We start from the raw sequence: 26139 nt of genomic DNA on the forward strand, positions 1-26139 counted from the left end.
GCTCCAGATTCCTCACACAGTCTTCCAGATCGCCCAGCCGCAAGCACTTCTGGTAGATGTGACTCTGCGGGAGAGGGGAATTCCCCCAAGACTGCATCATCTCACAGGAGAGGCACACCACTGTCTCAGGAGGCATTGTAAAGACTAACTGGGAACAAGCTCGTCCTCCGCCTCTTCTCATCAAAGCCTCATATCTCCACTCCTTCACTGGCCTGGCCACTTTCCACAGGCCACTCTGCTTGAGCTACCCCTCTATTTTTTTGAGCTTTTCAAACTGCTTGGTCACCTGACCTCGATTGCCCAATCAGCTGCTTCCTGCTGAGCTATTCAAATCTTGATTGACTTGATTGCACAGTCCAATTGCCAAAACTTGAGCTCTGAGATATAAAGCAATTGGGTTGTCTAAATTCAAAAAACTGGTATATAAACACAGCAAGAATGTGGGGAAGCCAGCAGAACTTCATTATTTATTGCAGAGAGAATTCAAAATGAAAATGGGAGTTCTGATGGAAGATCTGAAGCATTAACCTATTCTCTTCATTTAGATGCTGCAGAACATGTTGATTTTTCTCAGTCATTTCTGTTTTTATTTTATGAAAATATTGAGTTTATGAATGGTTATTGATGAAACTTCATTTGAAGAACTATGTATTGTGTTGATTCTTTTAAGAAAGGATATTAATACACAGAAAGAAGTTCTGGGAAGGTTAATTAGACTAATATCTGAAAAACCAGATTATTGTAGGAGAGGCTTATATCTAGATTTTATAAGAGTGAGATGGGACTTGATTGAAAGATTGGATACTGAATGCTCTAGCATAGGATGCTGCTTTCTGGCAGAATCCGAATCAAGTTTATTATCTTGAGTATTGTTGTGAAATTTGTTTTTGTGCAGCAATTTATTGCAGTACATAAAAACTGAATTATAGTAAGTGTGTATATATATATATATAGGTAAATTAAATAAGTAGTGCAAAAAAACTAGATCTATCAGCTACTGTTTAAATATCCCTGCTGGATTATTCTAGTTGCATCAATAACTAGGAATGCTCCGAAACAGAACGATGTCAATAGCATTAAACCGGATGTCAGTGCTTATCAGAAGGATGATGAGAAAGCTTTCAATGAAAACATATTAGGCTTTTTTCCACCTTTGTTACATAACTGCTAGAAAAATGTCATATTTATTCTTTCTAGAATTTTAATTTAATTTGGTCCTCATTTAAGGCATTTGAAGCAAATGCCAGTACTCTTCTACAAAGGGCAGTGGCAGTAATTTTAAAATATTTTTGAGACAATGAATATTTAGTAATTAGGGAATGAAAGACCATCTTGACTAGATAGACATTTGGAGTTGAGTTACAGTGAGATCAATCATAAATTTATTAATTAGTAGAGCAGACTTGAGAGTTTGAAAGGCACTGTGCTGCCATCTGCTTCTGAAACTTGTTTCCATTAACTTTAAGTGACCTAATTCAAGAAATGGAAAGCAATGCACAACCAGTTTTAAGTTAATCTTCAACACAGGAGACTGATGATAAAGTTCTACTTTGTAGTGTCTCAATTGACATCAGTGGCTTCAATATCTGAAAGATTACTAGACTCTTAGTGTAATTTCTAAAACAATGCACAATCCAGTTTAACATGTAAATATTCTCAGCTGTACATGTCTTGAAATTGTGGAGCTGCTTATTTTTTTTCTTAATCAAGATATCATAAAATGCTTAATTGTTGCTAAATGTGGAAAAAATCTTTATGAAAGTTGGCATTTATATAATTTTATTATTATAACATAGAACTTTACAGCACAGTATAAGCCCTTTGACCCACGATGTTATGCCAGCCAATTCTAAGGTCATTCCAACCCGTCCCTCCTACATCGCCCATCATTTTTCTAACATCCACATATCTACCTAAGAGTTTCTTACATGCCCATAATGTACAGTATCTGTCTCTACCACAACCCTTAGAAAGACATTTAGTGCTCTCACTACTCTATATGTAAAAAAAACTTACTTCTGACATCTCTCCTATACTTTCCTCAAATCACCTTAAAATTATTATATCTTACTTCCACCCTAGGAAAATGTCTCTGGTTATCCATTCAATCTATGTCTCTTATCATCTTATAAACCTCTATCAAGTCATTTCTCATCCTCCTTTGCTCCAGAGAAAAAAGCCTTAGTTCACTCAACTTATCCATTTAAGACATGCTCTCTAATTCAGGCAGCTTCTTGGTAAATCTCTTCTGCAACTTCTCTAAAGCTTCTGCATCCTTCCCATACATACTAAGGTAACCAGAACACAATATTCAAATGTGGTCTAACCAGAGTTTTATAGGGCTCCATTATATTGCAGCTCTTGAACTCAATCTCCTGACTAAAAGACAGCACCACCATATGCTTTGTTAACAATCGAGTCAACTTAAGTGGGAATTTGAGGGATCTATAGATGTAGACCCCAAAATCCCTCTGTTTCTCCACAATGCTAAGAATCCTGCCTGCCATTAACCCTGTGTTCTGCTTTCAAGTTTGATTTTCCAAACTGAATCACTTTATACTTTGCTGGTTTGAACTCCATTTGCCTGTGTTAACAGCTGCAATTATTATTAAATGTAACATTTCTTTGTATACTAACAATAGTTTGGAAATAACATGACTACACTCACAACGAATGTTCTCTTCTGTTGTAACTTTGTGTTCAGGTTAGCCTAATGATGAATTGTCAGCCACCTCGCATGGCTTGGCGAGCTTCCCACATGACAACAATCTTCATTTTCCTGTTGTTCTTTCCTGCCTTTATTGGGGTTCTTTGCCTGATAGGCATAACTGTGTGGAGGTAGGTTGCACTTTTTTTTAACCAAGTATAGTGAGATTAGCATTATTGATATATTTTCTGGAGGTTTGCTGTACTCTTTAATTAATAATGTGCCTATAAACAAAAGGAAAGGGGAATGGTCTGATAGAGATATTTATTTTTTGCCTAATATCATGGATTCATTTGTGCAGTGGACACTTCTGCTTGGCTTAAAAAGAAATAATTTAGCCACAATTATTAAATTTTCAAGCACAGTCCGTGTCCTTGCCATGTTATTCCAGTTACTTTAATAATAAGGAATGCTGTGAAAGAGAATGATGTGCACAGCATTACACCAGCTGCCATTATTTAACAGAGGAATGGGGAGAAAGCTTTCATTGAATGGTATTAGGCTTTTGACCTCCTTTACTAGGCAACTATTAAAGTGGCAATAGGTCATTTTTATCCATCTCAGACTTTAGTTTCATTTGATTCTCACTCCTTTTCACTGAATTTTAATTTCCTTTAATCAAAAGGAGAACAACTAGTGAGGTTCAGAACTTCTTTGGGAAAGTAAAATGAAAGAACAAAGAGTGGCACGAGGAACGATTTTTTTATGCAGTGAGTAGTTTTGGTCTGAATTGGGCTGCAGGATAACACTCAAAAGACAGCTGAATCAGTATCTGAAAGGGAAGAAAAATTGCAGAGCTATGGAGAGAGTGTAGGAGAACGGACTAGTTAGATTACTGTTAGACACAGCCAATCTCTGGTTTTACATTTTACAATTCATATATTGTGTGGATAAATACTCTGCCCCATGTATCTTGTGTGGTTCTGTGTAACTCTCTTTATATTTTAAGTTTCTAGTATTTACATTTTGTTATTGTTATTTTTCTTCTAATAAATATTATAATTCTTGAATCCATAATTACTAATCTCCTCTCCAAGTGCAGTATGCACCCTTGAGTGTATTCCTGGTGCAAATACAACACTTAAAAACTCATATTCTACCTGGCTCAAACTATTCATTATGATAGATGTACTGATTTTAAAGTAGCAAGGTCTGACTGTCTCAGAGGAAGGTGATAATTTTAGTACAATGCACAAAAATCTGAAAATGACAATTAGCTAGTGTGAAGACTGTCTGGCAAAATTACTTTATATCTGTTGTACAACTGTGGCAACAGCAGCTCTGAAAATAAGTTAGTGTGTGCCAAACAGCAAAGTGCTGTATTTACAGTGCTATCAGCTTTATCAATTCTGACAGTCGTTTGTGGATATTAAGGTAACTGCACATCAGTCTGAAATTTCATTTTTCTATGAGTAATGGAAAACACCATGAGTCTCAATATGGACACACAAGAGAGAAGTTGTTGATGCTGGAAATCTACAACAAAACACTCCAAAAACAATCTCAATATTTTGAGAAACGTATTGAATCTCAATATTTTCACAGCAAAGTATGATCAAGCTGATGTTTCTTTTCATGATACTTATGATATAAATGATGAAGACAGAGGTAAGAGTTCAAGGTAGTTAAGAAGTAATTCAACTCTTACTTAATAAACTTAAGTCCAGAAGCCAAGGCTCAATGACCGAACCCCCATCACGAATCTCTGCAAGTCCAATGAAGAAGTCAAGGGTCACGAGTCCGCTGGATCTAGAGGATGTGTATACGCGTGGGTGGATGGGAAGGAGAAACAGGGCTTATCTAGCTGTTGTTGTTTTGTCACTTGGCATGTTCTGTTGTGCTGTGTTCTGTGCTCCTCAGCTGAACGCTCTGGGTGTGCTATGTTGGCGCCAGAATGTGCGGCCGCATTTGCAGGCTGCCCCCATCACATCCTTGGGTGTGTTGGTTAATCCAAATGACACATTTCACTGTATGTTTCAATGTACATGTGATAAATAAGTCTGGATACGAATAATTATATTGTTGATTTGTACTTGCAGGTGATATGTCAAAATGTAGATTAAATTCAAGAGCAGGGAGGTCATGCTGCAACTATACAGGGTACTGATGAGGCTGCACCTGGAGTACTGTGTGCAGTTCTGGTCTCCGTACTTGAAGAAAGATATACTGGCTTTGGAGGCAGTGCAGAGGAGGTTCACTAGGTTGCTTCCAGCGATGAAGGGGTTAACCTATGAGGACTATACTTGGGACTATACTCTCTGGACTTCGGAAGAATGAGAGGGAATCTTATAAAAACATACAAAATTCTGAAAGGGATAGATAAGATAGAAGTAGGAAATTTGTTTTCATTGGTAAGTGAGACTAGAACCAAGGAACATTACCTCAAGATTCAGGGATAGAGATGAAGAGAAACTGTTTTTCCCAGAGAGTGGTGAATCTGTGGAATTCTCTGCCTAGGGAAGTATTTGAGGCTTATTCACTAAATATAGTTAAGATACAGTTAGATATAGATTTTTACAGTAAGGGAATTAAGGGTTATGGGGAAAAGGCAGGTAGATGGAGCTGAGTTTACGGACAGATCAGCCATGATCTTATTGAATGGCAGAGCAGGCTCAATGGGCCCTATTTCTTATGTTAAATCAGAAGTACATTGAAGAAGTCCTTAATATGCATTGTGCCCAAAATGGGCATTTTACCAGCGTATTATCATTTCTGTGTCTCCTGTATTGTTAATTATATATTTTGTAATATTTTCTTCAGATTGAGGCCTTCTAAATTCTGTGGCCCCTTTAGAGGATTAAGTGTCCCTTATAGTTCCGTTTCAAGATTTATTCATGAGACAATTCATCAACTGGCGTGGCTTGGGTGGATCTACAACAAATTGCTTGTGAATCCGCTGTTCTTCTTCATTTTAACAGTTATTGTGTTGTAAGTATGATGTTCATATTCAATGATAAGATAAACCTGTAGTGAGTTATCAATTGTGCATCCACAAAACTTCCTTATAGCTATCCAAAGGTGAATTTGATATTATTAATTGCAATCAGATTGAAAGTCAAACAATAACCTATGCATCATAGAAGGCATTCCATCCAGATGCATTACAGTTTGTTATGGTAACTGCTCTACTCAAGAATTTAAATGATTAGCACGTCATCAACAGGCCCTAATCATTGCGGTGCCTCAAGAGGTGGCATTCATTATTAATGACCCTCTCTATCCTGGATAAGCCCTCTTCTCACTACTCCCATCAGGGAGGAGGTACGGGAGCCTGAACACTCAATATTTTAGGAACAGCTTCTTCCACTCTGCCATAAGATTTCTGAACTGTCCATGAACACTACCTCACTATTCCTCTTTTGCATTCTTTATTTATTGATATTTATTGTAACTTATAATAATTTGTTATGCCCAAACTGTGCTGTTGCCACAAAGCAACGAATTTCACGACCTGTGTCAGTGAAAATAAACCTGATTCTAATTCTGATACAAGTTTATTTTATGAGGGTAATAAGAATGCTTAGTATTCAAATTATGTCTTGACTTTTAAATTTCATTTCCATTGTTGCATGACTGCATCTCTAAATTAACAAAACATTTATACCAATGGATTAATAATATGGTGCCAATGTGGTGAACTACATATACCTGTCTGGACACGCCCCTGCTGACTGCTCCTGTGGCTCCTCCCACAGACCCCGGTATAAAGGCGATTGAGGCCTGAGCCCGGCCCTCATTCTCCAGGCTGTAGTATGGTGGTCAAATACTGCTTGTTCTTTCTTCCAGTCAATAAAAGCTGATATCTTGACTTCACGTCTCAGAGAGAGTTATTGATGGTGCATCAACCAAATTACACTTAAGTTGTATCTAATTTAATTTAATTACACTATACCATGGTGATTGTAGTTCTAGACATGAATCAACTATATATGTATCACAGAACAATTAAATGCAAATATCACTATTAATAATACTCTTTATTCTCTTTTTTCAAGTGCTATTATCTATCTGTATTGGCAAATTATAGATGGGCATAAAATGATGGCAAAACTCTTACAAGAGCGTATTGTTAATGTAAGTTTGAGACCTTGTCATATTCCTTTAAAGTATTTTTACTTCTCTACACCATAATTTTAAATTTAAATTTCTAGTTTCCTTTTTAGAATCTCAGTGTCTGACCAACCTTAGCTGTGATTTGTTTTTTTAATATATCTTACCTTCTTCTCTCCTGAAGCTATTGGGTGCCTGCTGGTTCAGGGATGTTGGTTTTCCTCCTGTTTTCTGCCTAACTGGCTATTATTCACCTAAAGGTTTTGGCAATGAGTAATAATGTCTAAACAACAGCAAAGGCCATAACAGATGAGCCGGTCTGCTTGTCCCACTCCAAAATTATCCCATATAAATTTCCAATAATGGCCATCAGATTGTTTGAAAAGTGGATGCCTGTTGGATGTGTCTTTACATATTAAAAGGACATAATGGTACTTTTTGTAAACCATTCCAAGTTAATTCAAATGCTGACTACAATTCAAACCTTAGGAATTTTCTTATTCAATTATTTAGCCCCTGAAATACAAATCTTATTATGCCTTTGATATATTTTTCTACCTGTAACTTGTTACTGGGGTTCATATTAATTGATTCATTCTTATTTGATGTTGCTTTTTACATTAATAATAAATAATTAATTTGAAACTTCTACCTACAAAATCCACATTGGATTGTAATGAAATGCATTGAGAATGCTGATTAGTTATGGTCTATAAAAGTAGCACAATATAAATTTATATTGATATGACAGATGACAAATTACTAATGCTCAAGTTGATCATTTTTCAGTTTGGGATTGAGGAGGTGTTTGAACATAAGAAAGCCAAATACCAGAAGCTGGTAGAGCAGTGCCAAAGACGGGTGGAGAGCATGATGTGAGTCTATAGAAGTGGGGTTTAGAGGTTTTGCTGGATGCTTGCTGTGCAGAACCTACTCTCACCTTGGCATTATGGGGGCTGCAACAAAAAGAGCCATCGGGTTCAGCAGAGAGGCTGCTGAGCAAATCTCCAGACAGCTATGGATCAAGAGTGGTGACCCATGGACCGATGCCGCTGGGACACATGCTGGGGCCTGATTAACCCCGGCTGGGCCACCTGGGTGAGGATGCCTGATGCTGAAAGAAACAAAACACCCAACGACGCAGGATTGCATCACTGAGGATGTATCCCAGCATCAGAGATTTTTTTTTGCTTGTTTAGTATCTGCCACAATGAAGGATAATAGGTACTGCAGAGAAATGAAAATAGGTACTCTAAAATTATCTTCATGTCATGTATTCCTCAACAGATTTACAACACTTTGTTCAAAACTTTGCATGTGAAAGAAAGATTAAATTTATTGGATGGGCTTGAAATGGCTCTCATCCCATTGATGCTGCTGGAGACTGTTTTTCTCCCCCAATGATTCTGCCTGCTCTACTGAATATTTCCAGCATTTTCAGTTTTTTTCTCTGACTGAAGGCTCTGTGTGCTGCCAATACATGTGTTGGGTGGTTAACATTACAAAAATATTTTTTCCTCTTAGGAAGGAAAAGACAAATCGTATTTGTTACAAAAACTCACAGCCTTGAAAATGAGGGAAGTTTCTGAGGAGAATAAGACAAAATCCAGCACAGAGGTAAGCCATAATCTTATAAATATTAAAAATTGTCAGATCTAATTTGCAGTTTTAAGTAGCACAAATGAAACATAAGATTATTACAGGCTATCTACCACTGTAAAATAAATTTATTCCTGTTAGAAGTTAGAAACTTTAGTAAAATAGAGCTTTGGTTAGTGCAATTATACATTAATGGACATTAATGCAGGGCTTTGTGCATTTTCTGTTCATTTGTCGCAGGAGAAATTTGCCATAATAAAATGCTGATGATTTCACGCTCCCATTTCTTTTGCCTTCTTCCCCATGAAAATAATAGCATATGATAAATTGTCATACATATTACATAATCTCTGTATTTGTGTATAAATGTTAGCACAATCCTGAAGATAGCTGTTGCATTGAATTTCAAAATGTGAGTGCACAGGTGGACACGAGTGTCTGAACTAAATCAGAAGTCAAATATCTTATTTCCGATCAAAAATTGAATACGTTCAAATGAGCTCAATTGGCTATAAAAGTATAGTTACAAATATAAGTAACATCAGGATTAAATACAAGAAGGAAAGCGGTATTAGGGAGACGTGAAGTTGAAGATGCCAAGGTGAATTAAAGGAGGATAACAGTATCAGCATGAACTTGGGATGGGAGGAGGAGTGACCTGGAGGAAGAGGTGATAGAAAAATACAAGCATGGAGGCAGAAACTGATGAATACCCAAGTCATTGGATAGTTCACCACTGACTTTGGTCTGTGGCACATCCTGCCGTGTTGAGTCTGTTGATTTTCATGGTTTAAATTAAAGTGTTTTTTTGATGAGGCATTTTAACTGACCAGTGTTTTGCTTTAGTTAATTATGCTGTCATTCTGGTCTGCTATAAGGAATTTGTCAAAAGAGCATGCCTTATGTAAGTAGTTTTGTGTTCCCTCGAGTAGGTGTCACTATTTTTGGGGACAGAACTTTTATGGGTATGGAAAACTCCTTCAAACAATGGTGGGAGAGAGGCTCAGTTCAACTATAGTGGCGTTTCTGTGGTTACTTACAGAGTGCTCAGAAACAAGTGGAATAAATTGTTTTGTTCATTTTTGTGGTTATGGAATCCTGATCTGATTTGAAAGCTGAGAATATCTTCTTTGAGCATTTCAGTCATCATTGTTGGGAACTTTTATGTTATTTTGAGTGAGGCAAAATAATCCAAAACTGTCATACATAAGTTCCGATTCTCAAACCAACATGTGGGGGACCGAAAGAAGAAAATTCTGAATTGCTATCTGGGAATGACTAAAGATCTTGTGGTTGTACACTGGAGTTGAGAACAAGCTTGCATTGAGGTGTAAGGATAAAGGATATAAACAGCCTGAGCTTATATAGGGCTTTTGATTATGGTTGCAGACTGGACAGTTTTTTACACAGCATCTTGCAATAGGGTTGACATTTCCATTGTGATAGATATTGAATGTGATAAGAGTACTTTGAGACAGAAACTAGCATCAGATATTGCCTTAAACTGTTGCTGAGATCACAATGTTCTGTTTGTAAATATGAGTAACTATTAGAAGGAGGTCCATTTAGAACAGAGATGAGGATGAATTTCTTTAGCCAGAGGATAGTGAAAATGTGGAATTCATTGCCACAGGCGGCTACAGAGGCCAGGTCACTGGGTGCATTTAAGGTAACAGTTAACAGTTTCTTTATTAGTCAGGGCTTGTAAGGTTATGGGAAGAAGGCAGGAGGATGGGATTGATAATAAAAATAAAAATGTTAAGATCATTTTCAAAAAAGGTCATAGCATTATTATTCTCTTTGGGTGTCCATCGGATTTTCAATGATGACTGAGGCCTGGGCAAGGTTGTATGGAAGACCTGCAGTTACCCATGCTGCAAGTCTCCCCTCTCCATGCCACCGATGTTGTCCAAAGGAAGGGCATTAGGACCCATACAACTTGGCACCAGTGTCATCACAGAGCAATGTGTGGTTAAGTGCCTTGTTCAAGGACACAACACACTGCCTCAGCTAAGGCTCGAACTAGCAACCTTCAGATCACTAGACTGATGCCTTTTCCACTTGACCACGTTCCACACCACATGCCATAGCATTATGTAACTGAAATGTAGGTGAGGCAGAAACTCCAGACCGTTATCTGAAAGCACTAAAATATTACGAAAGATTGTTAGCATATGGACTATTACATATTCTGATGCGGTACAATAGAAATCAATAAAACTAAGAGATCTTGAAGTATAACTTTCAAACTTTGGAACTAACAAGACATTGCTTGGCATGAGTACATGTGAAAAGTGGGGAAGGTAATCCCTATATGGACTTTCTGAAGGACTTCTGAACAAACCTGCTGTTGAAACCCTTTCCAAGATATGTTGCCTTTAGATTCATCCATTCCAATATTCTCCTGGCTGACCTCCCAATGTACACCCTCTGTATACTTCAGTTGACACCAAACATTGATGGATCTTCTCCTCCTAGTCAATCATAGTTACTTGCTGACTTACATCAGTGATGTTTTAAAATAGAATATGTAGTTTAAATTCTCTACTCACTTTCAGCTCTCCTTAGAGACTTGCTTTTCTCTATTTCTACAAGTGACTCTGGCCCTAGATCACTGCAATCCCAAAATTCTCACCTTTAGTGTATCCATGTTTTATACCATTTCACTATTTTCAGCCAATTATTCAATTGCCAATGGGGACAATGTTCCTGAATTTCTTCCTCGAACCTTTCTCCACCTTTCTTTACTTCTCCATCCAATCTTATTTTCACCTGTGATAATTCCTTTATAAGAAACTGAAATATGACCTCCAAGAAGCTATCAGGGATGCCAAGAAACAATACCAATGCAGAACCAAAATCCCAGACCACCATCAGTTTTGACAGGACTTATAACGGGCTACAAACTGAAGCCACTGACATTCGTGCATCCTTTCCAGATGAGCGTAATGCATTCTAACCCCATTTTGAACAGGAGGGATTGGAATTCCATCACCCTCCCGACAGCCTCCAATGCACCTGAATTCACAGTCACCATGCCAGATGTAGGGTCAGTCTTCCTGAGTGTGGAGTCATGGACGGCAATGGGGCTGGGTGATATCTCTGTCTGTGCAGGTCAGCTGGGGGAGGGGAGTATTTGCAGTAATTTTGAACCTCTCCCTGCTTCTGTCTGAGGTGACCTGCTTTAAGAAGACCCCTGTTTATTCCAGTACCTAAAATAACAAGGTAATGTGCCTTACCTAAAAAGACCAAGGTAACATGTCTGAACGACTGGCATCCTGTCATACTCTCCTCAATAATAAGCAAATGCTTTGAGAGGCTGCTCAAGGACTACATCTACATGCTACCACCCACAATGAACCCCCTACAATTCACCGACCTACAACCGATCGACGAATGACATCTGGAGAAGAAGGATGCTTATGTGAGAATGCTGTTCTTGGACTACAGTTCAGCATTCAACACCATTATTCCCTTCAGGCATGACCAGAAGCACAGAGACCTCGGCCTTCACCCTGCCTTGTGCAGCTGGATCCTAGACTTCCTGTCAGATCGCCAACAGGTGGTAAGAGTGGGCTTCCTTGTGCATCTGCCCCTCTGACCCTCAACACACGTGCCCCTCAGGGCTGTGTCCTAACCGCCCCTAGCCACCCACAGCTCCAATCTGCTAATTAAGTTTGCTGACGATTGACCTTATCTCAAATAACAAAGAGGCAGCTGACAGAGAAGAAGTCATCACCCTGACACAGTGGTGTCAAGAAAACAACCTCTCCCTCAATGTCACAAAAACAAAGTTGCTGGTTGTGGACTAATCTCCATTGACGTCAATGGATCTGGGGTTGAGAGAATGAGCATCTTTAAGTTCCTGAACATACACATCACCAAGGATCTCATGTGGTCTGTACATACCAGCTGTGTGGTGAAAAAAGCACAACAGCGCCTCTTTCACCTCAGACAGTGAGGAAGTTTGGCATGAGTCCCCAAATCCTAATGACTTTCTACAGGGGCTCGATTAAGAGCATCCTGACTGGCTGCATCACTGCTTGGTATGGGAAATATATTTCCCTCAATCGCAGGACTCTGCAGAGAGTGGTGCGGACAGTCCAGCGTATCTGTAGGTATAAACATCCCACTATTCAGGACATTTACAGAGACAAATGAGTAAAAAGGCCCGGAAGGATAATTGGGGACCTGAGTCACCCCAATGACAAATTGATCCGGGAAACAGTACTGCAGCATAAAAGCCAGGATCAACAGGCTCCAGGACACCTTCTTCCACCAGGCCGTTAAACTGATTATTTCACGCTGATATTTCTATGCTCTATTGACTGTCCTGTTCTACATACTATTCATTACAAATTACTATAATTTGCACATTCAGACGGAGACGTAACGTAAAGATTTTTACTGCTCATATATGTGAAGGATGTAAATAATAAAGTTAATTCAATTCAATACAATTCAACGATGATTACTGACTGGTGGCTCTGATATTCAGGAGGTTGGGCATGTTATTCTGGCCTCCCAGATAACTGTGACCCACTTCAATTCACATACTATCAAAACGTCTATGGCAATACCATCTCCCTGACCCTACACTCATCCCTGGATCAACCGAACAGTAAAGATGTCTATATTAGATCATTGTTTATTGTCTACAGCTCTGCCTTCAATATTATAATTCCAAGCAAACTAATTTCTCAAGATAAAGCTGTGACTCAACACTTCCCTTTATTGCTGGATCCTTGACTTGCTGACCAATAGGCCATAAGGTTAGGCAACAATGCCCCTGCCACAATTATTCTCAACACTGTTGCCCCACAGGATTGCATTCTCAACCCTTGTGCTACTCTCCATACATTCATAACTGCACAGCCACATCTTTTATCCACAAATTTGAGACGATACCACCATCGTGGCCATATTGCAGATAATGAGTTGGAGTACAGGAAGTGTACAGAGAGCCTAATGACATGCTGTCATAACAACAGCCTTTCCTTGAAAGTCAGTAAATCAAAAAAAGCTGGTCTGCGCAATTTCTCCTTGACACGCGGGCTCCCAAGTCCAGGCAGCATGCGTGTAAATCTTTTCTGCACTTTCTGACTTCATAACAACTTAGGACAGGGCGAGCAAAGCTATAAACAATACTCCAAGTGTGGTGTCACCAGCATTTTATACAACCACATTGTGATTTCCCTAATCCTGTACTCAAGTCCTGATCTATGGAGGCCATCACACCAAATGCCTTCTTCACTACCCTTTCAACAAGTGATGCTACTTTCAGTGACCTATGCACTTGCACTTCTAAAGTAGGTCCTCTGTCCTGTAACAATCCCCAGGGTCCTACCCTCCATTATGCAAGTCCTACCCTGGTTTTATCTCCTGAAATGTAACACCTCACATTTAAATAGAATGAAAGCTATTTGCCATTTCTCGACCTACGTACCTAGCTGATCAGAATCCCCTTGTAGTTTTTCATAATCTTCTGCACTAACTGCAACATCGCCTATTTTACCACCTGCAGACTTGCTAACTATGGCTTGTATGTCCACATACAAATTGTTATAAATTACAAACAACAAAGGTCCCAGCACTGATCCTTGTGGCACACCACTGATATAGGCCTCCAGTCTGAATATCAGCCTTTTGCCATCAATCAGCCTGTGCTTCCTCCCACTAAGCCAATTATGAGTCCAATATGCTGTTTTGCCCAGGATCCCATGCAATTCAAACTTCCAGATTAGTCTGTTATGAGGGACCTTGTCAAAGGCCTTGCTTTGGTTCCTGTAGACAAAATCCACTGCCCTACTCTCACCTACCCTTTTGGTTTCCTCCTCAAGGAACTCAAAAGGTTTGTCAAACACAACATTCCAAACACAAAGCTGTGCTGACTATCTTGAAACAGATCCTGTCCCTCTAGACGTTGGTAGATCCTGATCCTCAGATTTCCCTCCTTGCAACTTACCCTTTTCCAATGTCAAGCTCACTGGCCTATAGTTTCCTGGCTTGATTTTCCGACAGCTTTAAACAATGGTACCATATTGGCCACTCTCCAGTCCTCCACAATCTCATCTGTAGCCAGAGGTAAGCAAAGTCCTTCACACAACCTCTTGTCTGGCTTTCCACAAGGTCTGAGAATGTATCAGGTCAGGTCCTGGGGATTTGTCCGCTTTAAGGCTCATTAAGGCCTTCAACACTTCTCTCCTGTTCTCCCATCTCCTTAACTTCAATCATTCTCTCTGGAGTGAAAATGGAAAAGAAATATTCATTAAATTCTAACCCATTTCCTTTGGTTTCATGCATAGACAGCTGTGCTGATCTTTAAGGGGATCTACTTTCTCCCTTGTTAACCATGTACTTTTAATATACTTGTAGTATCTCTTGGTATTTTGCCTCACCTTGCCACTGGGGCCCTCTTATATCCTCTTTTTACCACCTAACTTCTGTCACGTGCATTCCTACTTTGTGTAGTCATCATTGGAATTTTAGCATATTCACTATTTCACCTAGAAGTGATGTAAATCAGTTTTAAATTGAACAAACCATATTCCACTACACACCCTAATTTAGCTGAAAGCACGCAAACTGGGTGTGGGCAAATTGTTCCTCGTTTAAGATAACTTCCTCTTGGGACCATTCTTCCTGACTCAGCACTATGTAATGATTTTCTCTCTGTGTATTGATTGTTTCAAATTGTGACAGCTAGGAAATGAATGGCCTTGTTTAGTGCCGGGAGCAGCAAAATCATCCCTAGATATTGCAAGGCATGAGTCACACTTGGCAGGAAAACCCATTAAAGAACCTTCATAGGCATACACTAAAGTTCCTGTATTAAATTATTTATAGTCAAATCCCTATTTATAGACCATCACTATTTAGATTGGCTACTGATTATTTTACTTATTTGGGGGTTAAAATTACTAAGAAGTATAAGGATATATTTAAAGTTAATATTTTACCTTTAATTGATCATGTTAAACAACTGTTTACTAAATGGTCCCCACTGTCCTTATCTTTGATTGGTAGAATTAATGCTATTAAGATGTTTATTTTACCGAAACTTCTGTATCTATTTCAAGCAGTATCAATTTTTATTCCTAAATCTTTTTTTGATACCATCAATTCTAAAATTTCTTTTTATATATATATAGCAATATAGAAATCCCAGATTGTAAGAAATATTTACAGAAATCAAAAAAGGAAGGCGGTTTGGCTTTGCCGAATCTTAGATTTTATTACTGGGCAATTAATATTCGAAATTTAACATTTTGGACACAAGTTGGATGAAACTCAATCTCCACGATGGATGAACCTCGAGCGGGAGTCTGTACAGAGGTTTTCAGTGGCTTCTATTCTAGGAGCTGTGCTTCCCTTTGTATTTACTAAACTGAATAAACAAATGATAAATCCAATAGTTAAACATACATTGCGAATATGGTTTCAAATTCGTAAATTTTTTGGATTGAATGAATTTATCCTGTCACGCTCTATTATATCTAACTTTTTTTTCCCAACCATCTAGAATTAATCAAGCCTTTTTGTTACGGAAAACAAAAGGAATAACATGTTTTTGTGATTTATTTAGGGATGATTGTTTTATGTCTTTTGAGCAGTTGTCTAATAAATATAATTTGCCTAGATTACACTTTTTCACATATTTACAGATTAGAAACTTTCTGAATACCTCTTTACCTACCTTTCTGATATCACATCCAATCGAAGTTACAAAAAAAATTTTGGGTTTAAACCCTTTCAGAAGAGTTTAATAGCAATTATTTATGATTTGATTATGAAAATATGTCTAGGTACTTCTGATAAAATTAAGAATGAGTGGGAAAAAGAACTTCAAATACCTTTTATCTACAGAGAAATGGGAGAAAATTCTTAAACTAGTTAATATTTCATCAATGTGTGCCAGTCACGCTTTGATACCATTTAAGGTGGTTTATAGGGCTCATATGTCCAAGGGTAAGTTAGCACATTTTTACTGTCATATAAACCCTGTTTGTGATAGATGTAACTCTGAAGTAGCTTCTTTGACACATATGTTCTGGTTGTGTCCCCTGTTAAGAAAATATTGGAAAAATATTTTTGATATTATTTCAGCAGTTCTGTGTGTTGATTTACAACCTCATCCTATTACTACAATCTTTGAACTACCAGTTCTAGACTCTAGTCATTTATCCTCATTGGCTTGTCGTTTAATTGTTTTCATGACATTAATAGCCAGAATTTCCATTTTATTTAAATGGAAAGAGTCCAACCTACCTACCACATTTCAATGGTTTTCCCAAATGATTGCATGTTTAAATTTGGAAAAGATTAGGAGCAGTACTATGGCCCCTCAGTTAAATTTGAAGAAACTTGTGAGCCATTTATTCAATATTTTCATATGATGTAGATTGACCCTTTCTGAATCCTTTTTTTCCAGTAATTTTTTTTAATGTATAGAGGAGCGGAATGAATGACAAAATATAATTTTAACCAATGAATTATGGCAGCCCAATCTTTGTTTTTTTTAAGGTTAGTTTGTTTTAGTTTGTTTTTTTTTTCTTTTTCTCTTTTTTTATAATTATAATTGTTGTTTTTGTGGTTAATTACTAAGAGATTGGGAGGTTAGACTCCATTTGTTACTTGGAATATGTGTTTCTACATGTTAACCGTTATTAATGTATTCCTGATCTCTGTGTATTAGTATTAATATTGTTTATTGGAAACTTAATAAAAAGATTGAAAAATAAAGAAATTATTGATAGTCTGTCCCACTGGATTTATCATGAGGTCATGTCCTATTCAGCCTATCACCCAGCTCCCATAAGCATTACTTAAGTTAATTCCTCACATTCCAGGTTGATTAGTGCCCCTCTATCACCTTAATCACTTGACAGGTACCTTGGACCCCAATAGTCCAAGGTTTATTCCTGTCTGGATTAAATATGTTCTTCCTTCCATTAACCACCTCAGTTCCTACCTCAGGAAATCTATTCATATCTAGATCCCTTAGAAGTCTTCAATGTTGAAAAAGAATATCCTGGCATTTGCACTAATTAAAAATCATGTATCTAGGTGAGTTTAAATCGATGGTAGCATTGATAACAATGGTGTCTACTGCCCTCTGGAGGACAGTTATGCTGACCTGGTACTATTGTTATTATCTCTTCAGGACTGTTCAATTTGGTGTATAATTTGGCACATGTAGCTCACAATACTACTCTACTCTTGCGGGGGTTGGGGGGAATTGTCTGGACCCCTTGTGGCATTATACATGGCTGTATTCCGTTCTCTTTCCTCCAGGTTATCTACAGATTAAAATTGACTTGTCAGCTCCCTGTCAACCCCTTTATCCTCCATCCTGTACAAATACTCTTCCAAAAGTCAGGTTAACAGAGTAGATGTGTTCAAAATAGTGCTGTGATACAGGTTCCATCCCATTGAACAATTAAAGCACTCCCTCTCTCTGGGTAGATGAATCAACATCCCAGCTCTTTACTTCACCCTGCGCTCTCTCCCGGTCTCACCTATCACCTACTACCTTGTACTTCTTCTTCCCTCCCCCCCACCTTCTTACTCTGACTTCTCAACTCTTTTTTGGAGTCCTGATGAAGGGTTTTGACCCGAAACGTTGACTGTTTTCTCTTTTCCTTAGACGCTACTTGTCCTGCTGTGTTCCTCCTGCATTTTGTGTGTGTCAGTGATTTATCCCATTTGGCCTTTTTAATTGAGTCAGCCAGTTCCTTCTTTCAGAGTGTATAGGCAGCTTTCGTAATCCTCCCAAGCTGCCATCGATGGGAACCCAATGCACATTTCCAGGAATCCTCTGCTGGCTGAGGCAAGAGGATCTCAGCTCACTCAATGTAGATTAATGGACGTCTGCAACCAATGCTTCTATGCTCTTCGGCCACATCTATACATACCATTTGTCTTCAAAACTCATAGAGCATAGAACAGTACAGGCCCTTTGGCCCACAATGTTGTGCTGACTCTTAAACCCTGCCTCCTCATATAGTCCTCCCCATCAGGAAACTAATCCCACTTACACTTGAAATGCTCTGCCTTCAATACAAGACAGCTGGAAGCAATTTTGATCTTTGGGTCCACACAAACTCCCAGTGGTCCAATTTGCTCTCTCCTTATTTCCCCACATACCCATCAATTCTCTTTCAATTTAATTCTTTTTTTCCACTTGCCTACAGTAAGTGCTAATTTACAGTAGCCATTTAAAAACTCTGTGCATCTTTGTATGTGGAAGCAAACTTGACCAGGCAGCAGAAATCCACCTAGCCGCAAAGAGAACTGGGAAAAGCTTCACACCGAGAGCACCTAAGAGCAGGATTGAAGCCAGGTCACTGGAACCACAATGCAGCAGCACTAGTGGAAGTGTTTGGGATTGAAGTGCCTTTCTACACCCTGCCTTTCAGCAATCCTACATCTCCTCCCTTGCTGCTATCCCCTTGGGCAGGCACATTGCTCATTTCAATGTCAGCTTATAAGCTCTAAGTCTGGTCTGGTGTCTTTTCAGTTTTATTGTTTCAAAATCAATCTCCTCGTGAATAATGTGCGTTAATGATTCAGTTTTCTCTTTTTCTCTGCCTCTCTGCTTCCTAAGCCAAACTGGGTCTTTCACAAAATGTTTCTAAGTAATTGTCCACCACCCATTCCTCAGTACGAGCATGCCATGCCTGTCCTTACTTCGTTGACTCTCTCACGATCAACAGTCAACAAGGGAACCACAGTTAGCATGATACTGTTACAACTTGGGCCGTTCTAGAGTTTGGAGTTGAATTCTGGCACCATTTTGTAAGGAGCCTCTGTATCACCTCCCTGTGGAAAGCATGTGATCGCCCCAGGTGCTCCGGTTTCCTCCTACAGTCCCAAGACCTTCCGGTACATCAATTGTCCCACAAATTGGGGTTGTGGGATTGCTGGGATGGCGTGACTTGAAGGGTCAAAGGGACCTACTCTATACTGTATTGCTAAACAAATAAATAGCTGCATATCCCAGCTTTGTGTAACAGTCTCAGCAATGTAAACTAAGCTTTGGATTTCATAGACATTGATACAGTCTGCTCCAAGGGAAAGAAGTTAATTATCTATTCTTAACCATACTTCTCTGAATGTAACTATCAAAATCAGCCAACATTATTCCAGAAAATATCATAATATTCTGTAACTTTGTTCTTTTTTTCATTTTAAACAAAATGTAACTAACCCTATTGCCAGACTGGCAGAGTTTTGTAAAGGTACATCTCTATTTCCCTCAATTTTAATTCCATTCCCTAGTATGCAGTGAACTCCTTTTTTTTTCTTTGTAGCCAAGTTTTGATCACTGCTCCAAGTCCAGGCCACCCTCTCCAGGCTCCCATGAGTGTACCATGACCATGAATATCCCATGTTCAAGCCTCTGACATACTGATTGCCCTCAGATAACATTCCACGTCTCTGCAAACTTATCCAAACTGGCTGTGTGTCATGCAATGGAGAATGAGTCTGCCATTGCAATAAGTGAATGGTGTTGCTTTCTGTAAGTTTTTAAGAAAGTCACAGGTCTATTTTACATGATGGGGAAGCAATTTTTGTCTGTTTCTTACCTGACAATTTTTTCAAAGCCTACCATTAACTTAGAAGCAGATACCACTTCACGATAGTGCAGCTGGAAGAGCAACTGGCTTATGGTTCCAGTGATCAAATTCAGCACTGACAAGTTCAAGTTTAACTGTCGTTCAACCATACATGAATACAGCTAAATGAAACAGCATTCCCTGGGGCCAAGGTACAAAACGTAGTACCAACACTCATTCACAGCACAAGCCCCATACAGCACATATAGGATCTCCATTACTCTCTGTGTATGCTTTGCCTGTGACTGCATGGATTTCCTTTGGGTGTTCCAGTTTCATCCCATGTTTCAAAAACCTGAAGTTTTGTACATTTATTGGACACTGCAAATTGCACCTCAATTGAATTGAATTGAATGATCTTTATTGTCATTATACATATGTACAATGAAACTCTGTTTAGCTTCCTCTCAGGCAGTTAAATAAAGCGGTGGATAAAAATAAGGCAGTATTTTTTTTAAAAAACCGTATTAAATTGATAAGTAGCAGAAAATAAAGCACCAGAATATCACAGTAATGAACAAATTGCCGTTAGTGCAAGTACTTGTGTCCATGTGTGTGCTCACAGTTTCAATCATTGTTCTGTGGGAGTGGTGTGATGGAGGCCACAGCTCTGGGGTAGAAGCTGTTCCTCTGTCTATTTGTTCTGGCTTTTAGTGTCCTGAACCTTTTGCTGGATGGCAGTGGTTCAAACAGGAGTGGCCAGGGTGTGTGGTGTATCTGGTTATGCTGATTGCTTTCTTCCTGAGTCTGCTGGAATAGATGGTGTCCAGTCCTGGGAGGTCCATCCTGACAATTCGCTGGGCCACCTTCAACATGCAATGCCGCTGTGCAGCTGGCAAGTGCGAATGAGTGGGGGGAGTAGATGAAAGTGAGGGGAGAATGAAATATGTTAGGATAGTATTATAGTAACATTTTAAGCTTGATGGACAGTGCAGACTTTGTAGGCTGAAGGGCCCATTTCTGTATTGTATCTCTCTGTGACTTTGAATCTATTTTGATTTCAATGTCACATCATTAATTATCTAAAGATGTCAAAATTGTGTTAGTTAATGACAACATTGTCTTGTCCTGACAAAGAGTCTCAGCCCAAAACCTCTCCATAAATGCTGTCTGACCTGCTGAATTGCTCCAACATTCTATGTGTGTTGCTCCGCAAGTTTCCAACATCAGCAGAATCTCTTGTGTTTAAATTTCTTCTAAGGCTCTGTGTCCAATTCTTTAATAAACTCAGAAAAATTGCACCTTTTCATACAGTTAGCTACATTGATTCATCTGATGGATCAAACGTTTGCTTATTTTGGGAAACATCTGTGATCAAAAACCCACAAAAATTTCATATGTCTGAAATAAATTGAAAGCCAAAATAGGATGTCAGAAAATATACAGATGCAGAAATGTAAAATTCCAAAACCAGTTAACGCAAAAAAAGGACTAACAACTTCTAGCTCTCAGCATAACAGTGACAGAAAAAGTGCACACACTTTTTAAATAAGTAATCACAAGGAGAGCATTGACTTGGCAAACTTTTTTTTAATTTCACTATTGCCATTATTAATATAATCCCTGGCCTTTTTTCCTTTATTCCAGTACTGCTTAGCCCACCAGATTCTTGGGACTTTGGGATCGTGTTTGGAACCCACCTATCTTTTTTCACTAATTAAGAATGGTTGAGTCCCCCACTCTGAGTTCCTGTCTTGTTTATAAGTGTCAATACGCTCCTGCTTCCCCATGGACTTACTAAGGTTCAGATTGTAATGAATGGATCTGTTTCTTTTACAGCAAATGACCACTCCCCCCCCCCCCCCAAGCACCATGTATTGAGCTGTTGTTGTCACATGCACTCTTGTTTGTACATGTACATTGTTCCCTCTCTCTCTCTCTCTCTCTCGCTGCAATGTGAATATACCGGTTAAAGCCATCTCCCACGTGTGTGCTCTCATTTAATTGGTGTGCAGTTGTTTACAGACACAACAGTTGGCGACAAATATGAACCTGTATGTCAGAAAATATCACAAATTGCACCAACAGTAATGGGGTGAAACAGCAAGAGTTAAACAGCACATGAAAGCCACGGCAGACACCAACAAAGGAACACATGAGTAACATTGAGGAACGTGCTGAGTTTAAAATGAAAATAAAGTTGCAATGGCTTCAGTTGGGAAAATTGATGAATTTGATAGTGCTAGTCTTTCTATACCCTAGGTAATTTCTAAAGTAAGTACATGTTTGGCACAGCATTGTGGGCTGAAGGGCCTGTATTGTGCTGTAAGATTGAAGACTTGGCCAAAAGCTGTTCATGATGCTAAAGAGTTCAAAGTACACCACCACAGGCAATGTTACACCCATGGGAGTGGCTGTCATCGCCATGGCAAAGAGTACATATTGACTTTGCTGGGCATGGATTCAATGTTTCTGATTGCTGTGGATTCTCATTCAAAGCGGCCAAAGATTACACCAATGAAGTTAACAACGTTAGCAAAGACTGTCTCTGCTCTGAGGACTAACTTTGTCAGAAATGGCTTACCAGAATAAATTGTGAGTGACAATGGACTACAATACACATTAGAAGAATTCTGACTGTTCATGAAGAAAAACGACATCAGACATGTCATATCAGCTCCTCATCACCCTGTAATGAATAGGTTGGCTGAAAGGTTTATCCAAACCTTCAAGAAGTCCATTAAAGTGATGGACAAGGGGGACATTTCTGTACAGCACAAGCTCGACAACTTCCTTTTTGTGTATCGGAACTCTGTTCATGCGATGGCAAATCAAACACCTGCAATGCTGTTCATGAGCAGGAATCTGAAATCTCGCACAGACCTCCTGAAACCAGATCTTCGGATGGAAGTGCAGAATAAACAGTTCAGCCAGTGTGAAGTGAAAGCAGTAAGGAGCTTCGATGTTGGACAGAAAGTCCTAACACATAATTACTGAGAAGACAAGTGGACACCCAGTAGGATAGCTACAAGAACTGGACCATTGATGTATAGTGGATGTTGGAGATCAGGCATGGAGAAGTCATGTGGACCGGATACTCGATGCTCAACTGAAGAACACACCTGAGTCGATTGCATCCAACAAGACAAACACGTTACAGTCACCGGACTTACCTCTCAGTGAAAGTTCTTTTCCTCTGCTTTTATTTCAATGGCTTCCTTTACCAGGCGATCCCACAAGCAGCACAATCGTTTTGTGCCATCGAAGTCAATCCTATGGCCATTGCGAATGCTGTGTTCTGCTGCCACCGATTTCGCCGGGTAACCCAAATGGATACACCTGTGCTCCTTGATGCGGGATACCATCGTGCGTCCCATCTGACTGATATACAAAATACCAGTAAACATAACGAGGAGGAACCCGTCACTGTGGCCAGTCTTCCCTAAATTTCCATCGTTTCTGGGAGGATTGCCGGGATCCTGAAGAAATACTGGATTGATACCATCCACAAACCCGTAAGGAAGCTCAAATCACAGCTTATGCGGGTCAAAGGTGACCTGGGACTCAGGTCAGCTGGTTCTGACAGGATTCCATGTGAATACCGAGCAGCATTTTTCAGCCAGACAGGACACACGGTGGAAACCAGCATCAAGGAGCACAGGAGGCAAACCCATTTGGTTATCCAGAGAATTCGGTGGTATTGTTTGTCAGATCAAGGCCTTGCCTTGCTACTGGTGCCATGTAGCCCAGTACTACCTGTCTTGGGTCGGGTTGTCAGCGACTCAACTGGCACACCCCCTGGTGCACTTCGGTTAACCAGGGAGGAGGGTGTGTAGGCACCCAGCAGGACTGAAAAAACATGTCGAAGGGCGGATGAACTCCTTGTGAGTCAACGGCCACCTCCTGTCTGTGTGAGGAGTGGCGTGCCACACAGTCTTTCGTTTCATGCCTTGTAAGGCATTGTGCTTGACGCTGGCTCCCCAGGCCTGAGTCAACGTAGGAGGAGTAGTAGTAGTAGAACACTGCATTCGCAATGACCATGGGATTGACTTCAGTGGCACAAAACTACTGTGCTGTGCCAATGGCTTTTGGGCCTGCCTGATAAAGGAAGCCATTGAAATAAATCTTGAGGAAAAGAATTTTAGCAAAGACAAAGTTTGCTCTGAGTAAGAACTGGAATTAGATTGTAAACAAAGTGGGAGAGCAGAAACCTGATACAGTGAGGGCTAACCAGTCAGGAGGGATGGCAACAGGGGTGTAAATACCACCAGACTAGACATGACCAGACATCATCCCTGATCAGTATCAGATGTGGGGGGTCCTGGAGTCTCCCAGCCTCCCAAATGGCTATATATGCTCCAGGTGTGTTGAGCTGCAGCTCTTGAGGGACCGAGTTAGGGAACTGGAGATTCAGCTCAATGACCTTCGCCTAGTCAGGGAGAGCGAGGAGGTGATAGAGAGGAGTTACAGGCAGGTGATCACACTGGGGCCACGGGAGACAAACAAGTGGGCCACAGTCAAGAGGGGGATGGGAAAAGTCAGGTTCTAGAGAGTACCCCTGTGGTTGTACCCCTTGACAATAAGTACTCCTGTTTGAGTACTGTTGGTAGGGACAGCCTACCTGGGGGAAGCTGCAGTGGCCATGCCTCTGGCGCAGAGTCCGCCCCTGTGGCTCAGAAGGGTAGGGAAGGGAAGAGAAAGGCAGTAGTGGTAGGGGACTCTATAATTAAGGGGTCAAACAGGCGATTCTGTGGATGTAGGAAAGAAACTTGGATGGTAGTTTACCTCCCAGATGCCAGGGTCCGGAATGTTTGGTACCAATGACATAGGTAGGAAAAGGGAAGAGGTCCTGAAAAAAGTCTACAGGGACTTAGGAAGGAAGTTGAGAAGCAGGACCGCAAAGGTAGTAATCTTGGGATTACTGCCTGCGCCACGCGACAGTGAGAATAGGAATAAGATGAGGTAGAGAATAAATGCGTGGCTGAGGGATTGGAGCAGGGGGGCAGGGATTCAGATCTCTGGATCATTGGGACCTCTTTTGGGGCAGGTGTAACCTGTACAAAAAGGACGAATTGCAATTGAATCCTAGGGGGACCAATATCCTGGTGGGGAGGTTTGCTAATGCTACTGGGGCGAGTTTAAACTAGAATTGTTGGGGGGTGGGAGCCCAACTTAAGAGACTGGGGAAGAGGAGGTTGGCTCACAAATAGAGAAAGCTTGTAGACAGTGTAAGAGGGAGGATAGGCAGGTGATAGTGAAGGGACCTGCTCAGACCAAAGGCTTGAGATGTGTCTATTTTAATGCAAGGAGTGTTGTGAACAAAGTGGTTGAGCATAAAGCGTGAATCAGTACTTGGAGATACGATGTGGTGGCCATTACAGAGACTTGGATGGCTCAGGGACAGGATTGGTTACTTCAAGTGCTGGGTTTTAGATGTTTCAGAAAGGACAGGGAGGGAGGCAAAAGAGGTGGGGGCATGGCACTGTTGATCAGAGATAGTATCACAGTTGCAGAAAAGATGGACACCATGGAGGGATTGTCTATGGAGTCTCTTTGGGTGGAGGTTAGGAACAGGAAGGGGTCAATAACTTTACTGGGTGTTTTTTATAGGCCACCTAATAGTAACAGGGATATTGGGGAGCAGATAGGGAAACAGATCTTGGAAAGGTGTAATAATAACAGAGATTTTAATTTCCCAAATATTGATTGGCATCTCCCTAGAGCGAAGGGTTTAGATGGGGGTGGAGTTTGTTACGTGTGCTCAGGAAGGTTTCTTGACACAGTATGTAGATAAGCCAACAAGAGGAGCGGCTGTACTTGATTTGGTATTGGGAAATGAACCTGGTCAGTGTCAGCATTTTGGAGGCAGTGATCATAATTCTATCTCCTTTACAATAGCATCGGAGAGAGATAGGAACAGACAAGTTAGAAAGGCGTTTAATTGGTGTAAGGGGAATTATGAGGTTATCAGGCAGGAAATTGGAGGCTTAAATTGGAAACAGATATTCTCAGGGAAAAGTACAGAAGAAATGTGGCAAATATGCAAATATTTGTGTAGAGTTCTGTATAGGTACATTCCAGTGAGACAGGGAAGTTATGGTAGGGTACAGGAACCATGGTGTACAAAGGCTTTAATAAATCTAGTCAAGAATAAAAGAAAAGCTTACAAAAGGTTCGGAGAGCTAGGTAATGTTAGAGATTTAGAAGATTATAAGGCTAGCAGGA

General features: G+C 40.0%; 1 protein-coding gene across 3 annotated transcripts in view; it reads left to right on the forward strand.

The window, feature by feature from the left end:
• Positions 1-26139, forward strand: part of LOC132399229 (transmembrane channel-like protein 5) — a 128913-nt gene that overhangs the window by 93518 nt on the left and 9256 nt on the right. For all 3 annotated transcript variants that reach the window (XM_059979396.1, XM_059979394.1, XM_059979395.1), the window contains 4 exons: positions 2705-2838; positions 5468-5635; positions 6703-6781; positions 8282-8374. In XM_059979396.1, the coding sequence (XP_059835379.1) occupies positions 2705-2838; positions 5468-5635; positions 6703-6781; positions 8282-8374 (474 nt within the window). The remainder of the gene's footprint in view (positions 1-2704; positions 2839-5467; positions 5636-6702; positions 6782-8281; positions 8375-26139) is intronic.

The sequence above is a fragment of the Hypanus sabinus genome, chromosome 9, assembly GCF_030144855.1.
Source record: "Hypanus sabinus isolate sHypSab1 chromosome 9, sHypSab1.hap1, whole genome shotgun sequence".
Lineage (NCBI taxonomy): Eukaryota > Metazoa > Chordata > Chondrichthyes > Myliobatiformes > Dasyatidae > Hypanus > Hypanus sabinus.